Below are 16,625 nucleotides of genomic sequence, written 5' to 3' on the forward strand. Positions count from 1 at the left end.
CATAGCTGCCTCCAAACGGCCCAGGAGCATCCCTCATGAGCCTCCTCTTACAGAGGCCGATCTTGACACAACTAGTAACTGGTCATCGGTAAGTCCACAATCAGCTGCACATCCTCCTTTACCACGTCAGCTTCATCTCTTCTCTAGCCCGTGCAGCACCCATGTAGCCCCCTCTATCCAGCCAAATGGAAGTTGTTTGAGCACCTATGAAGGCCAGCACGGCACACGAGGAGGTGGGTGGCCAACAGCACGCCCGACCGCCTTTGTCTCCCTAGCTGTGATGGGTACTCATTTTAGCCTGGGTCGACCTGGGGAGGCCCCGGACCGATTGGGATAATAGTCACTGGTGTTGGCCACAAGCGGGAATTAAACTCGGGTTGCTGTATCTGTAGGGCAGCGCGCTAACCGCTACACTACCACTCTCCACATCCACACAGAAAGACAAAGATCCCCCGTATAACCTTAACAGACTGTTGGGGCAAGTGCCGGCACTGTGGCACACGAGGGGGTGGGTGGGCCAGCATCGCCACCAGGTATTCATTTGAGGCTGAGTCGACCTAGTTGAGGCCCAGGACCGGTTCAGATTATCATCACCCTTGTCGGCGGTGAGCAGGAATCAAACTCGGGACCGCCAGGTTCGTAGCGCAGCGCGCTAACCGCTACACTACCGCTCCCGACACAACACACACACACATGTGCGCACTTGCAGTCACTTGTGCGATGTCTATTTTCCCACGAGTGAGTGAGCGCGCGGTGGTTTCTCTCGCACGTGCTCACGTGTGCACGTGCGTGCGCAAAAGTGTGGGTGTGCACCCAACAGCTCTGTGAAACTACCGCCCGTGGTTCCAAACCTCGGTTTTGCGTGACGTTTGTTCATGGTGATCTCGCCAGTGGTCCATATGACTCTTGAACTCCGATAAGCCGGCAATGGCACAACTCAAGATAAACATTTACGCAATCTTATTACATATTTCCCTAAAGCTCCCCCCCCCCCCCCCCCCGCAACAACCTACACTTTATTTTTAAGCCGATAATTACATCTATTTCACGAAAAAACCCAACGGACTGCATAGCAGCGGGTCTTATAAACACAGGGCCCCAAAGAGGAATCGCTCGCCCACCGCACAGTGGTGGTCAACGAACGTCCCCCTCCACTTACACCGGGGAGCAACAACGGATGTCCCTCTGACTTCGTACCCCTCTTCGTAGCACGGAAGATGATGAGCCGCCGTCCAGAAGTTGAGCCACTGTCCAGATTATGCGCCACTATCCAATCGGAGGTGCGATGGGAACAAACTAAACACAAAAAGCAGTTCTAAAGCAATCTAGATGATTTAAAAGTGCGTAGCTTCAGTGCCTTACTAATATCGGAAGGAAGAGCGCGTTCCAGACGGCCGCAGAAGCGCATCTGACCGCCGTCTTTTTTTCGACGGCGGTTGAAGAAGCAATCGGGGCGGCAGGGTGGTGGCGCGGTGGTATCCGCTCGTGGCCTCGCAGCAAGAAGCTCCTCCTGGGTTCGATTCCCGACTCGCGCATCTCGTTCTGTGTGCAGCTTTTATATTTTCTCTCCACCTGTTCTGCATGGGTTTTCCTCCAGTGTTCCAATGCTGAAAAATCTACCTGCAAATGACTCAATTCGGGAACGCACGCAACAGAGACATCGCCACCAACCTACTGCAAAAACTTGGCAGCACCCTCCTGAAGCAGTCTTGAAAGTCGATGAGGTCTTCCCTTGGCAAAGGAGCTTAGTGATAATGTTATTCGTGATAATAAATATCACGGATGCTGTCTAGACGTGCCATTTGCGGTTGAAAGTGGCGTAATGATCTGGCTGTGATATTGGCAGTGATATAATTAAAAGTTTGAAAAGGCCCCTTAATTGCGTAAAAGCGGCACTCTTTTTGCCCGTTTGCTGACCGAGTGGTAAAACGCGACCACCACAACGAAACGCTCACCTCATTCAAATCGTACCGATGCCCCCCAAAATGAACGATTGCGAAAATATAATCATGATTTTTTTCTTTTCCTCCGAATTAATAATCGCTAAAACACACCACCACCCGAACGCTGCAAAGTGAAAGCCAGACAACCTTTAGCGGATTATGTTGCGGTGCGGGAATTCTCGCCGTCGATTCCTCTATCCGCCCATCTCCCTTTGTTCATCGAAAACGACGAGCAGTTCCCGTCAAGGTCATGCAGGGAGAGTTCAGGGCGCCGCCCCTGCCACCTCACTTCCTACCCGTGAGCCCCAGTGTTGTCTCTGCATCTCAGAGTGTGTACGTGTGTTGAACTTCTTTCCATACGTAGCCAACCGTGCTAATCAGGGGTGCGGTGTAGGTACGTGTGTTGAACGTCTTTCGCACTGTATGTAGCCAACTGTGCTCATTGGAGGTGCAGGGGGAAGGACAACAAACTAAACACAAAGCAGTTAAAAAGAAATGAGTTTGTCATTCTATATGATTTAATAGCTGGATAGCTCCAGTGGCTTCCTAATATCGGAAGGAAGTGCGTTCCAAATGGCCACAGAAGCGCATCTGAAAGCGCGCGATGTGACCTTCTTTACAGATGGTGTTTTAACCACAGCAAGAGTAAAAACATATTTATTTTACGCACTTAGAGCCTCCATACAAGGTGGCGAGATGTTAACTACCTTGTTTGGTATTCAGGGGGTCGTGGGTTCGATCCCGACCCTGACGCCTGCTGTATATTTAGAGTTTGCATGTTCTCCCCATGGTCACGTGGATTTTTCTGCAGGTCCTCTGGTTTTTCCCTCCACATTTAGAAAAATGCGTTTGGAGTATTTGGCCTGCTGTAAATTTCCACGTGATAAGGCGGTTGGTTGAGCTTATCATCTTTGTGTAGCTCAGTGGGCCTTACCTGGTAAAATAAGAATAGCAAATCGTAACAAGCCGTACGTAGCATTAACTTCCTTGCGCGTTGTTTCCCTCTGTCGCAGCGTTTTTTTATCTTAGTTTTATTCCCTTTCACGCGCGCGCTAGAAACAATTGAATACAACGCAGCTCGTGGTAACTGCATAACTAATTCTATGCTCCCACACGGCATGCCGCTAATTGAATGGCAGACTCTCTAATGGGTTGCGGTGCAGGTTTGTGCTCGGCCCGTTTAAAAACCCGCACGGGACGGCTCCAGACTCCCTGCAGCTGCTCCTGGACCCCCCCCCACTCCAACTTAGCGCACACCATCCACTCGCTCACCCGCTCATTCGCTCACCCGCTCATTCGCTCACCCGCTCACCCGCTCACTCACCCGCTCACTCACCCGCACACCACACTGGAGGTGACCTCGCAGTTCTTTCTGCTTCTTCCTTCGTGCTGCTCCACTGTGGAATTCCCTACGAGTACCTCGCTCAATGCACGTGACGTACCAACCCTTTATCCATCACAACTTTTACTCATACTGTTTGTTGCTGGCCGTTTGGCATTATGAGCCCTGTGTGGGCCTGTGTTCCCCAACCGTGATAGTTTTTTTTATCCCGAGGCTGCTGGGCAGTGACACCACACCACCATCGCTAGGAGATGTTAACGACCTCGCTTGGTATGCAGGAGGTCGTGGGTTAGATCCTGACCCTGACGCCTGTTTATTTGGAGTTTGCGTGTCTCTCTCTCTCCCCATGGTCACGTTGATTTCTCTCCGGGTCCTCCGGTTCTTCCCTCCACATTTAGAATCGACATCACGCGTTTTAGAGTATTTGGCTGCTATAAATGTCCACATGATAAGCCACTAGGCTGTGCTATATAATTCCATGCTTGATCACATCTTTAAAGTATTTTTTCTCTCATATTGAATATTGCACTGCAGATTTTTCCTTCAGCAGTGGACAGATCTTGGCGTGGCTAGAATCAATACCTATTGAATTCTCCGTTGAGCCATCTTTTGTGGCAACCAGGTCGCTTCTGAAAAAGAGCGACATAGCAGCTCGTTTGGGGCTTCCCTTTTAAAATAAAATAAAAAAAATCTTTATTTTTAGTTTAAAACAGGGCCCTCGTGTGAAGGTGTCTCTCCTATTCTTGACTCCTAAATGCCGTGATCGTGTTATTTGTGTGCTTAGCGCCGGTGCGAATGTCACATGCGCCGGCTAATCGCCAGCTCAGCACACGGATCACATGTTGTTCTCTCTAACCACCAAGCGGTTTCCCTGCTCTACGGTGAAACGCTCCCCTGACGATATATAAAAATCATCGTTTCCCAAAAAAAACGTTGCGGCTGCAGATGTTTAATTTTAGGGACGTGGCTGGCTGTCGTATACTGTCAAGTGCTTTACCACGGCAAACTAAACTCATTTTAAACTAAACTATATTAATTTTATTTTACCAGGTAAGGCCCCACACTTTTTCAGAAACGACCTGGCCATCACTAATGATAGCTCAACGAAGTGGCTTATCTTCATGTGGTCAAATAATATAGAAAATAGTTTATAGTTTAGTTTTTACCCCCAGGGTCCTGTCCGTGGCACGACGATGGTTGTTGTTGTTGTTGTTGTTTTGCTAACCTTGCCCAAGCTTGCATTTAGCGTTGAAAAACCGGCAGGAATTTACGAGCTTTGCGCGATTTATAGTTATTATACTGATTTATTTTGGTTTATTTATTTAGTTATCTATTTTAGTAACTTTATCTTTCCTATACTTTGCACTCCTATCGATTTATTTTTTATTTTGTTTCGTTGTAACTTTCTAACACTCCAATCCCCACCTGTCCCCCTACTGGACGTCTGCGAAAAAGAGCTTCATAGCTCATCGGATTCCTCCGGTATCAATAAACAAATAAAGGGTTTCCGATTCTGATGGTGGCCGAATTCCCCAAGGACGTCTCGTTGCCTCGTGAGAGATGGGCCCCCCCTGAGTGCACGTTTGCGATCTTCATCTTCTTCTCTTCCTGTCGTACGGCTGATGTAGACACAGAGCACACTTCAAGCCGGACATTTGCGTCGGGAGTAGCGCGGGGACTGTATCGCCGCGATGTCTCTGTTTTTTGTTGATCGGGCATTGTGTCGTGATATGCGTCTGTTATTATAATTGGCGAGGAGTGAAAGGGGGAGATAAAAACACCGCGGAATATTCCCGCGGTGTCTTGGTTACTTTTTCCCCCGCGGTTTGACGTCGTTGCGGGCGGGGGGCCATCAGTCGGGCGGCCCTTTGCCGCAAACTCTCCCGGCGCAGCCGAGAGAGGGCGGGCGGTATCATAATATCTGTGCCTCGTGTAACAGGTGATGCAGTATTCAGCGCGCGGATCGCGTTGTTTCCCTTTGTGTTCGTCACCTCGTGTTACCGTGCAGCCTGCTTTAAGTACCACCGCACCATTAACATTTAACGCTTGCAAACGTGGTTACAGCCAACGGCGCTCGACAAATAGTATTCTCGAGGATAAGTTAAAAACACACACACAACTGATATAAAACCCAGCAATGTCCATCCGCACAAAGCATTGGCGATGGCCGATTGTGGTTGTGTGCTGGAATGGTTAAGACGGTTGCTACGTCCGCACCTCCGACAAGCGCGGTTGGCTACGTACGGTGCGAAAGAACTTCAACATGCGCGCATACGTGGTGGCTGTGCTGCCGTAGCAGGGCTGCTGATAAAATTAGATCGTTGTGTGGTCGTTTCGGAAACTTCCCAATCCGTGGTAAACCCTTCCCTGACATCTGTCGCTCGGCACGGCCCTGCGCTCGTCAGGAATAGTTAGAATGTTTATATTTGTATGCATACGTGCAGCGTCGTCGTTCATGCAAATTTCCATCCCACGGTCGCCGATGAGCCACGGAATGCGCGAACGGCTCGACGTTCATTTTATTCAGAGAGGCGTAGTAGCAGCGCCTTTGTTTTTAAAGACGTTGCGCTCACCGCAGAGAACCGTAGCGACACGACCGCCACTCTATGATAGCTGGCACCAAACTGTGCCACGCGCCCTCCTGCATGGCCTTGTGGGAGCAAGGCCATGCCGGAGGTCGTCCCGATGACGCACGTAGCGCGTACGGCATTGGGACGGAATCGGAAGAAAAACTGATGACGTACATGTACATCATTGGAATGGGAAAGGGTTAATAAGTATTTATACAAGTGGGAGGAAGCCGGAGCACCCGGAGAAAAACCACGCGTGCGAGGGGGCAACGCTCTTATCGCCCGTCCGGATGGAACAGGTGGGAGGCCACATTTTCCGTTACCGCCATCTCCCGGTGAACCACGGTTACGGCTCCTCCTCGGTCCCCATGGAAAAGGGAGAGTTTCACAACATCTGTGCGACGATCCACCAACCCTTGCTGCTGCTTCCACAGCGCTGGGTTACAGGCACCAGCCACGTGCAGCTCGCGTGTAGCCACCAGCGTCACCACGCGGCTAAGTTATGCGTTTTATTGTTACACTCTCCAGAAGCCTAACCCAGAGCAGATCCGACAACGAAAACTTGGCGTCAATGCAGCGTTAGCGCGCGCGGTCTTTGGTGAAGGAGACATTTTACTCGGCCAATTGCGAAGCGAGTGAACATTTCATGGAACGCATAGGTACGTAGCCATTGGAACGTCGTTAGTTTTTTTTTGCGCAGTGTAATTTTCGTAAATCTTAAAAACGCCGCTTGCCATACGCCCTCCATTCACTGCGCACGCGCCGCCAGTCCCAGGATCCAGATTTAATCGACGTGGGCCGGTGTCATTTTCCCCGCCCCCCCCCAATCATCACACCCAAAGCGCTTAAAGAATGATTAATTAGACAAACAAAGATCAATTATGAGAATGAGAGAGATAATGCAGAGCGATAAAGAGAGAGAGAGAGAAATCCCTGGCTAGCAAACGACAATCGTTTCGTAATCGCGAGCTCTCAATGCGCCGGGATTACGATGATGCCGAAAACGCTCAGCACATCACACGCCGGCGCGGTAATTGCCACGAGTGTTTTTTTTTTATCTTTTTGCCGTGGTTGTTATTATATGTTGTTTTTGTTCTCTTTATTTCTCGCTGGAGGAGGCAGGGCTAAAAATAACCGCGCTCGACCGCCCGGTGTTTGTGCCACGCTGAGGCTAGGCCGGAGTTTATCTCGCAGCGGCTGTAACGCCGCCATCACACTCGTGTCAGTGACACAAGCAAGGCACACACGTGTCAGTGGCACGGGCAGGTGTGTAACAGACATACCCTTCAATAACATTACCAAATGAACTCGTTTATGTTAAAAGTAAAATGATAAAATGCTGCTGGCACTTTGCATTGTGGGAAGACGCACGCCACTAGGCTCGCCACGACGATACTTGGCGACAAATCAGAGCCACGCCAATACCCCCATCGTGCTTTTACCTGGGTGTCGTCACGCTGAGATCGTCGCTGCTCGGTTAATTTTATCTCCTGAAAAAAAATATATAAACGGTATATTTGAATGAACAAAACGGAATAGTGTAAAAGTTTAAATAAAACCCTGGAACTGATGCGTGTTGACTTGCCAACGAGGTCCCTGAGATTTTCAGATCGCCTTCTTCTAAGGAGCCTGAGGTCAAGAATCTCCGTTCCTGGGCTAATCGCGATTTTGCCGCTGCACAGCTCCCAAGCTTTGGAACGACCCTTTGCTAAGAATACAATCGGAGTCATTCGAGCTAATTAAGTCCTATCTCGAAAACTCACCTCCTTGAATTGACCTTTACCCTCCCGCTAGTTCTGGCCGTGTATCCAGCAGGTTCTGCTCATTTCCTGCTTCCCATACACGGTGGCGCATTGAGATGTAAGAAGAGAAATGCGCGTGACAAATGTAATTTATTATTAAGACATATACGTGACGCCAGCGCGGAAGAGGAGGCTAAAATACCCTCTCAGTGGGGCTCTCTCTCGAGCACCGCGGTGGCTAGCGGTGTTAACTACCTCGCCTGGTCTACAGGAGGTTCGTGGGTCCGATCCTGACCCTGACGCCTGCTGTATATTTTTAGTTTGCGTATCTCTCTCCCTGTGGCCGCGTGGATTTTTTTCCGGGTCCTCTGGTTTTTCCCTCCACATTTTAGATAAAGTCACGCGTTTAGAGTAATTTGGCTGCTATAAATTTGCACGTGATGAGGGTAAGCCACTTCGTTGAGCTATCATTTGTGGTAGCCAGGTCGCTTCTGAAAAAAGACCTATATAGTTCAGTGGGGCCTTACCTGGTAAAATAAAAAATAGTTTAGAATGGAGGTTTATGCACCGGTAGCGGCATGGGCAAGACATTCAGGCACGCTCTATCTTTAACCAATTAAATCATTGCTTCTCAAACAGTTTAATTGGCGGCATGGTGGTTATATACTAGGTCATGACTTTCATAATTTCTTCTAACATAATGATCTCCTGTGCAACTTGACGCCACGTGCGTTTTAAGCGTTACTCATTGTGAAGTGGCAATGATTATTATAGACTTTTGGAATGCGTACTGTATGTATGGTTGAACTTCTTTCGCACCGTGCGTAGACGACCGTGGCTCATCGGAGGTGCGGGGGAAAGGCAACAGACTAAACACAATTCTAGATTTGAAGCTTTCGTGACTGCAAGGATCCATACTCTTTGGTTCTATTCGGTAAAGTCACGTAGGTAAAAAAAATAAAATAACAAAACTAAACACAACAAAAATCAATTATAAATCTAGATGATTAGACCGTGCATAGCTCCCAGTGGCTTCCTAACATCGGAAGGGAGGGCATTCCAGACGGCCGCAGAAGCGCATCTGAGAGCCCGCGATGCGGTGACCCTCTTTACGGTGACGCGAACTGCAGTTGAACTAACAAGAGCGGAGAAGCACACAAACGATGGCAATACAATACGGAAACGCGATTGTAAAGCTTTGGAGGAAAAAAAAAATCTATATCGCCATGATCGTCTCGTCGTGAATATTAACGCCGTATCACCGTATCGTGAGAAGTTTACAACACAGTAACCGTACCCACCGCATGTGCCACTCCCTTGAGTACTATAATGGTAACAACAACAGCAGCAGATGTAAACAAGGCAGGATGTTTCTCCCGCTGCTCGTCACAACAACAACAACAAAAACCCTTGGAAGGTTTCTATCTTCGTTTGGTTCTTATTTTTAAGCATTTCAGGATCATCACAATCTCGATTTAGACCGGAGGAATCCGTTCACTCTGAAGGGCACAGAATCTTCAGACTTTGCTAGTTTGGCGCGCAACGAATTGTCATGAACCGCAGTCGTGATTCAATTCAAACAATTAAATAAATTACTCGACGTTGCGGCGAATGCAGCATCGCCTCCGGAGGCTACAGTCTTGACGCAAGCCAGTTATATAATAAGTAATATTTTTTAAAACTTTTTTTTAAAACACGCTTTTATGAAATGTAGCGTACTAGTAATGGAAGAACTCCACGACTCCAGGAAGTGGCCCCGAAGCTTGCCACAACGTAAGGGGACCGTGGGCAATTAGACCCAAGCCGAAACATAACATATAAAAAATAATGTAAAAAAATATATTTTTTATGATAGAATATAGTATTGTCATCAGTATGACATAAGTATACCAAGTTTGCAGTCGATACCCCATTGGGAAGTGGGTTACAATTGCGTTACAAGATTTGAGGATACAACAACGACAGCAACAGACAGCGAGTTAAATTAAAGCCTGTAAAATAGCGTCGTCGTAAGCCATGATCTACTTGAATCAAATATAATCGCTTAATTGGTCCTGACGCACGCGCGTCTCTGCGCGTGTCGCAAGTTGCGAGAGGCTGTAATCGATTATTCCCATGCCCGTGTGATTTTGCCAAGTTTCCACCGAATCCTTGGGAAACGCCTGGAAGCATGTTTTCGCGTTATTGACGTCCGCCTTGTGTTGCTGCGCGTTCCCATCGCCGGCGCGCTCCGCGTAAGATTCCTTTGCGCAGTAATCGCCGCTGTGAATCCCATTAGTGGCAGCGACGTAGGATTTTTTTTTGTTGTTGTAAATTCAGGCCAGCTGTTTACTAGCTGCCGTTTCATAACGCGCGCACGCCGGGGAGCCGTGCGCTCTAAGAGAGGGCCCTCGGGGCCCAGATGTGTACGAAGCACACGACCAAAATTAGCGTTTCCCTCCGCGCCGAAGGGGGCAACAATGCCCGCGGCTCGCTTGCATTGTTTGTGGTTTTGCATCCGGGTGGAGTGGTGGCGGGGGTGGGAAGGTTTTTTTTTTTGTAAAAATTCAAACGAGTAAATAAACGACCGAACGTGCACTTCCAGAACTTCCCGTGCATCATTTTTTTCTTTTTCTCAAAATTGCGATGGCTTTTTCTTCTCTCTCCCATCGGGTCGCTTTTTTCGGAAACACTTTACGATTTGTTTGGACTTTGGGGGCGCACAGCTGATGGACCCAGTTTGTGAAAGCCCCCTGTGGCCAAGGGTCGTTTGCTTTTGAAGCTCTGTTGATTCCCTTACATGGAGTGGGTGGGGGATGCGCGCGCGGTGGGGGGTGAGATTTACGTTGAGATTGTGGCGAGCGATGGGGGGTGGGGGGTAGGAGGGGCGGGGGGTGTGGTAGTGGGGGTCAGGTGCTGTCAGTGGTAGTGCCCCGGTTGGCGCGTTGCACTGGGAATCCGGTGACCCGAGATCGATTCCCGCTCATAGCCAACCAACGCCAGTGACGATTATCTGAACCGGTCCTGAGCCTCCCCTAGGTCGACTCAGCTTCAAATGAGTACCTGGTGCAGTGTGTAAAACATCGCCACGAGCCAGACAAAGGCGGCCGGGCGTGGTGCTGGCCACCCACCCTCTCGTGTGCCGTGCTGTCCTTCATAGGTGCTCGCTAACAGCACTTGCCCCTAACAGTCTGTTAAGGCTATATGGGGGATCTTTGTCTTTTGACCTCTGAAAATCGTTGCTCCCGTTGCACAGGTAGCGTCCAGTTTGGGCCACACTCTCACCGTCGTGTCTCTGCGAGTGAATAATTATAGCCGCAAAGTTCAGGTCGGTGGGCTCTTGGAGAGATTGAAGATCTTATTTCTGTGGCCGTAATTTTGAGAGAGAAAAAAAACGAAGCTTGATAAATAACTGATTCAAAATGGTTTGTTATTCTTTAGATGCATGGGTATGTTGCTTATCAGTAGTATTAAGTTGAGTAAACCACACGCCGCCCTTCTCCCGTCCACCTTGTTAACTTCAAACTTTTGATCCCCGTCTGCCTTCAGTTACTGTCCCCCAGCTGTTGCGTACTCCGATGTGTTTTGTGCCGCTGCGTGGCCCCGGCGGGACGTCTCCCAACGTTCAGCGACAAACTTTGTCCCTGGTTTGTACGCAATTTTGCCCAATAGCGCGCTCCAACTTTGCTCTCCCTCCGATCGGGAAAGTGAGTGGCCTGGTTTAGATTTTAAATAAATAAAAAATGCCTGTAGCTCTCTCAAGGAGAAATGAGGCACGTGGTTCAGAGAGTTCGGGCCGTGACGTCCCCCCCCCCACCCCCCCGGCTGGCTGGCAAGGTTCGATCCCAGGTCTCCCAACGGCTCTGAAATCCGTCGTGGCCACCTGGACGTGGAGATGCGGCTGCAAAGTCCCAAGACGCATCTTGCAGGAGGGGCCGCGTTCAACATTTTCTCGGGCAAAGTCCCCTTCGAGTATTTGCTCTTCGCGCGTGGGAATGAAACGAAAGTTTTCCGCTTCTCTGGCGATTTCGTCTCGCTCGACGCAAACCTCGCTCTCCCCCGCCCCCCCCCTCGGTGCTTCCCTGGTACATCTGGCGGTCTGGGCAACGTGTTTTGCTTTGATTCGGTCGGCCGTTTAAAGCCGAGTTCTGTTATTTGACGATGCTACCTTTCAGTTTGACACTCGCCCACGGCTCCCGATCGCAATCCCGAGCCCAAGCCGCAATGAGAGAGAGCGAGAGTTTTTAAGAACCGTTTAAGTCCCGGGTGTGTGTTTTGCGCATTGTGCAATCGCGTTTCGATTCCACCCCCACCCCCCTTGATTTATGTGAATCGGTCACTCTGAGTGACTTCACGACGAGACGGGGAGAAGGTTGACCACGCGCGCTCTTCTCCCGCCCGGGAGACGTCGCTCGGTCATGTCTCGTCTCTGGAGGCCGCAGAGCCTCTCAGTGGGGGGTTTCCCGAGAGGCTGAGCCACCGATCTTGAGAGCTGGCTTCAAATCCCAGTTTTACCAGGGTAAAGCCAGGGTAAGGCCCACTGAGCCACACAGCACTTTTTCAGAAGCGACCTGGCTACCGCAAGCGGGAGCTCTACGAAGTGGCTGTTCATCGTGTGCAAATTTACAGCAGATAAATACTCTAAAAGGCGCGATGTTGATTCTAGATTTATGGAGAAAAACCTGGAGGACCCAGAGAAAAATCCACGCGACCACGGGGAGAACATGCAAGCTCCAAATATACACGTGTCAGGGTCCAGATCGAACCCACGATCTCCTGTATACCAAGCGAGGTAGTTAATAGCTCGCCACCGTGGTGCCCTCGAGTGCGGCGAGTTTACGGTCTCAATCAAGTCGCCAATGACTGCACATTTGTGGCAAGCACAGAGTGTCAAGAAACATAAATCATCATCACGCGAACTCCGGTCATCCTTCGAGCAGCGCGGCTTTTGGCTAGGCATCGAACAAAGACGGTCACCGCATCACGCGCTTTTAGCTGCGCTTCTGCAGCCGTCTGGAACGCCCTCCCTTACGATGTTAGGAAGCCACCGGAGCTGTGCACTTTTAAATCATCTAGTTTGAAAAGTAATTTATTTTGAACCGCCTTTTTGTATTAAGTTTTGTTGTCCTTCCCCCACACATCCGATTAGCACGGTTGCTACGTACAATGCAAAAAAAGTTTAATATACGTACAAAAAAAACGTGAAGTGAAAATCCGATTTCTCACTCGCCTGGTCGACCGCTTGACTCCCACGCAGCCATTCGTGTGTCCATTATAAACCAAAAACGGTCACTATAGTTCTCAGAATTAGTTCTGCGATATCTGTTGTGAGGGGCACCATTCTCGCTGGGGCACGGGGGTGACGCCCAGCCCGCTCAGAGTTCCCGATGACACGACGCTAATAGCTCAGCGGTGACAACATCGGGTAAAGGACAAACTCGACAAACTGTTTGGCTGCCGCTATAAATTCCCACGTTGTAAGCCGCCACCTCTTTTGGGCTATACATTGTTATGGCCAGGTCGCTTGTGAAATAGAGCTGTATCGCTCGGTGAGCTTTACCTGGTAAAATAAAAAGTGAATAGTTCATCTGGTCCCCTTTCTGCTGGGAGGCTTTCCGTTGGATTTCTGCTGGAGGTGCGTCTCCACTAAGTAATGGACGGGCTTGTTCTGTGTTGTGGGTTAGCTTTTTTCCGCCCCTTCCAGCTTGTCCCCCCTTCTCCATTCAACGATCTGGAGGCAACACCGGCCACACAATGGGCGAGGAGGGGGATGGGGCCGCTGGTTTAGGAACAAAAAAGAAATGTCTCGTCGCCACCGTCCGTCCACTCTGAATTTCGGGAATCCGCCCGCGGGCGTTTGTGAGGACGGCGTGAGCCGGGGCGGCCCAAGCGCAGGCCTCGTCTTGCCCCCGCTGCAACACCTCGGCCCCAACCTTCCGCCACCGCCCGCGCCGCCACCACCGTCTGGCGTTTATCCGTTGGCGCTCGCTCCTTGCTCCCGGTGCATGCGGTGGTAGGCGCGCGTGGCTATGCAATTTACCCCCCCCCCGGTTGGTTGTTGGAGCGCGCAGAGATGAGGCTCGTAATGGTAATAGTGATAATAAATTAGCACTTTCTGTGCCCGCTGATGTTCTCGTAGCGCAAGGTCGATGGTCATGAAGGAAGGGCGCCGCCGCTGTGTTTCACGGGCACAGTCGTTTGCTGCGGTGGTTTTGAATTCCGCGGTATTCCCTCGTTCTTCACGAACTTCCTATATCCGTGGGTCACGTCTGGAATTCTACACGACTGCATCGAGAGTGAAAGAGGGAAAGAAAGTTATGCGAGAAAGTGACGAGATAAAGTGATGTCGAGTGCTCCCGAGGCTGATTGGCCGTGCCCTTTCACACTTGAGCTCACTCCGCACAAATACCCGTTTGCTCATGCGTTGTCGTAATGGAAGGTTGGGAGGTGGCAGTGAGGAGGATGGAGATTTGGGGGGGGGAGGCGAGCAGGCGAGCGAACGGGGGCGGTCATAAAGCAAAAAGAAACTAAGCGGAAATCTGCAGGATTAATTTAAACGCCGAGTGACGGATGCGGGGACATTTTTGCTTCTTGAGTCAGAAGGCAGGGCTTAGCTTCCCTCTCTGTCGTCAGCAGCAACGTCAGGGCCTCGGCGGCGAGGGGGCTGGTTGTGTGGGGCACGGCGGCCCGTGCTATGATGCTGCGGGGTGAGTAGGTGTGGGGACGTTGCGACGTGCCCAAGTCTCCGGGAGCCAGGAGAGCTGCAGGTGTTGCAGAGCTGGGGGGGGGGGGCGGGGGGGGTGGGGTTGTGCGGAGAAGGAGGTGGAGGCAGAGCCTTAAGAAGCAAGTGGAGATTGAGAAGCGGCCGCCGAGAGCAAGCGTGTTTTTTTTTTCAGCGAGTGTGTTGGAAAATGGTGAGCGGGGACATGCAGGGACGTGTGAGCATGGAGCCGGCACGGGAGAGAGAGAGAGGGGGTCGAGGGGGTGGAGGGAGGGGAGGCAGGGATTGAGGAAACGACGCATTTTCGTGACCCGCCATGACCCCCCGGCTTTTGTGTCGGGGGGTGCGCTCCGTGCATTTATGTGCGAGCGCCGTAGTGCGCTTGCGTGAAGAGGAGCGTAGCGCACGAGAGGGAAACGACAAAAAAATCCGGAGCGGGGCCACGAGGTGGGGCGTGCGGCTGTAGTGGGAGGAGGGGGTTAGCGCAGCGCGGCAGTGCAGCGAGCTCCGAGCGGTAGAGCTGCCCCGGCGAGCGCCGGCGACGGGGCAGAGAAATCGCGAGGGCTCCCAACCTCCCTTACCCCCCCCCCACCGATTCTCGGGGAAAACTCCTTCCTCACGCCACGCGGAGTTTTTGCCTGTAATGGTGACCACAAGTAAGGACATCTCCATCTCTCTCTCTCTCCATCTCTCGTGCTTTGCTCTTCTCTCCGCGTTTCCGCGGCTCGCTCGTCCCTGGGACTCCCGGTGCCGCTCTGTTGGCTCCCGGTCCGTCGCCGTGCGGCCACGGGTTACGGTCAAGGGAGCGCGTCGGAGCCGAGCTGGGTGGCTGCGCTGTGCCGTGTTCGGGCGGGTGGCCGGCCGGTGGCCGATTTGGAGGCCGCCTAAGAGAGGCCGTCGGGTGCGACGGGTTCAACGTCGCCGTCTCTGTGAGGTCCCACAGATAACGTGGAGCCTCTGATTTAAATGCTTTCGTGACTGCAGTAATTCATATTCTTAGCTCTTTCGGTGAAGTCACGTTGAAGGGAAACAATAAAATAATAAAATATATATATAAAACAATACAATTCTCACTTTGTTTTATATATATATTTATATATTTCGTTATTTTATTGCTTCCCTTCAACGTGACTTTACCGAAAGAGCTAAGAATATGTGGAGCCTCTGCTCACCCCGATAGCAGACGGACGGACGTAAGAAACGCGATAGCGGACGCGAGTACGTTGGTACAACCGAGGATGTTACGTACGTCCGCTGTCGCGTTTCTGAGTTTGCGCCTATTTACGTACGCTTTCGCGTTTCTTTAGTTTGCGCGTACGTTTCGTAGGTCGCAACTTTCGGGGGAACGAAAAATGTGTAACGCATTGTGTGTCAGCACTTTGTATTTTTTTTACGGCGCCTCCGTTGATTTCGTCTCGTGATAATTTCTCGCGCCTGTGACCAAATCACCCGGGATATTGTACGATCTCGGAAGCTAAGCGTAGCTTGATCCTGCACGGTGCTTGGATGGTAGACCACCATGCACAAACGGGTTGTGATAGGCTGATGCTGCTGATGATGATGCTCATAATAAAGGTTTCTTGGGTTAGATCGCCTAAGTGTAGATATGTCGTTAATGTTCCATCACCCGTCACAGCCAATTAATAAGGTTTGTGACGTCAACTAAACATGCCAATTAGTTACTACTTCAGCACACCGGTGTGTTGGAGAGTAAACACACAACATGATACCGCTGCTGCTGATGATGATGCAGCTTCTGCGGGGCTCTGTGGTCAGCAGCAGAGAGTTGTGCAGCAACATCGATTGTTGTCCTGTACTTGGAGAAAGGGGGGTTGGGGGGGGGGGTCCTAGACCGGTTCAGATATCGCTCGCCACTGGTGTTAGCCGTGGGCCAGGAATCGAACTCGGGTTCACAGCGGTACCGTGCCAAAGCTCCTCTGTTGCCTTACGGTACTGATTTAAATTAAGTGCCTTAAATATGACTGAATTAATGCAGTGGCCGGAATTGTGCGTTCACGTCTGCACGTCTAAACACAAGTCTCATGCACACACACACACACGTGCTCATACGCACGTGTGCTGGCGCGTGCACTCGTGCCCGCTTTTTGCCTGGCCTCGTTTACAACGCTTGCTCACACTTGCTCTGTTTAGATTTAGTCCCAGCAGATGTGCGACACCTCGTGCTTCTGTGGAGGAATGCCACCGATTATGCGTGTATGTTGTACATACGTACGTTGAACTTCTATCGCACCGTACGTAGCCAACCGTGCTGATCGGAGGTGCGGTGTGTGTACATGTGGTTGAACTTCTTTGGCACCGTACGTCGCC

At 50.8% G+C, this 16,625-nt stretch overlaps 1 protein-coding gene across 8 annotated transcripts in view; it reads left to right on the forward strand.

Annotated features, from left to right (window-relative positions):
* Nucleotides 1-16,625, forward strand: part of LOC116954711 (histone deacetylase 4-like) — a 253,867-nt gene that overhangs the window by 192,329 nt on the left and 44,913 nt on the right. Inside the window, exon 1 of one of the 8 annotated variants that reach the window (XM_032975424.2) lies at nt 14,596-14,953. The exons of the other annotated variants lie outside the window; for them this stretch is intronic. Within the exon in view, the coding sequence (XP_032831315.2) occupies nt 14,941-14,953 (13 nt within the window). The 5' untranslated portion in view covers nt 14,596-14,940. Of the gene's footprint in view, nt 1-14,595; nt 14,954-16,625 lie in introns of those variants that run through there. 8 annotated transcript variants of the gene reach the window in all.

The sequence above is a fragment of the Petromyzon marinus genome, chromosome 56 (genome assembly GCF_048934315.1).
Source record: "Petromyzon marinus isolate PM22_M1 ecotype Great Lakes invasive population chromosome 56, UKy_Petmar_22M1.pri1.0, whole genome shotgun sequence".
Taxonomy (NCBI): Eukaryota; Metazoa; Chordata; class Hyperoartia; order Petromyzontiformes; family Petromyzontidae; genus Petromyzon; species Petromyzon marinus.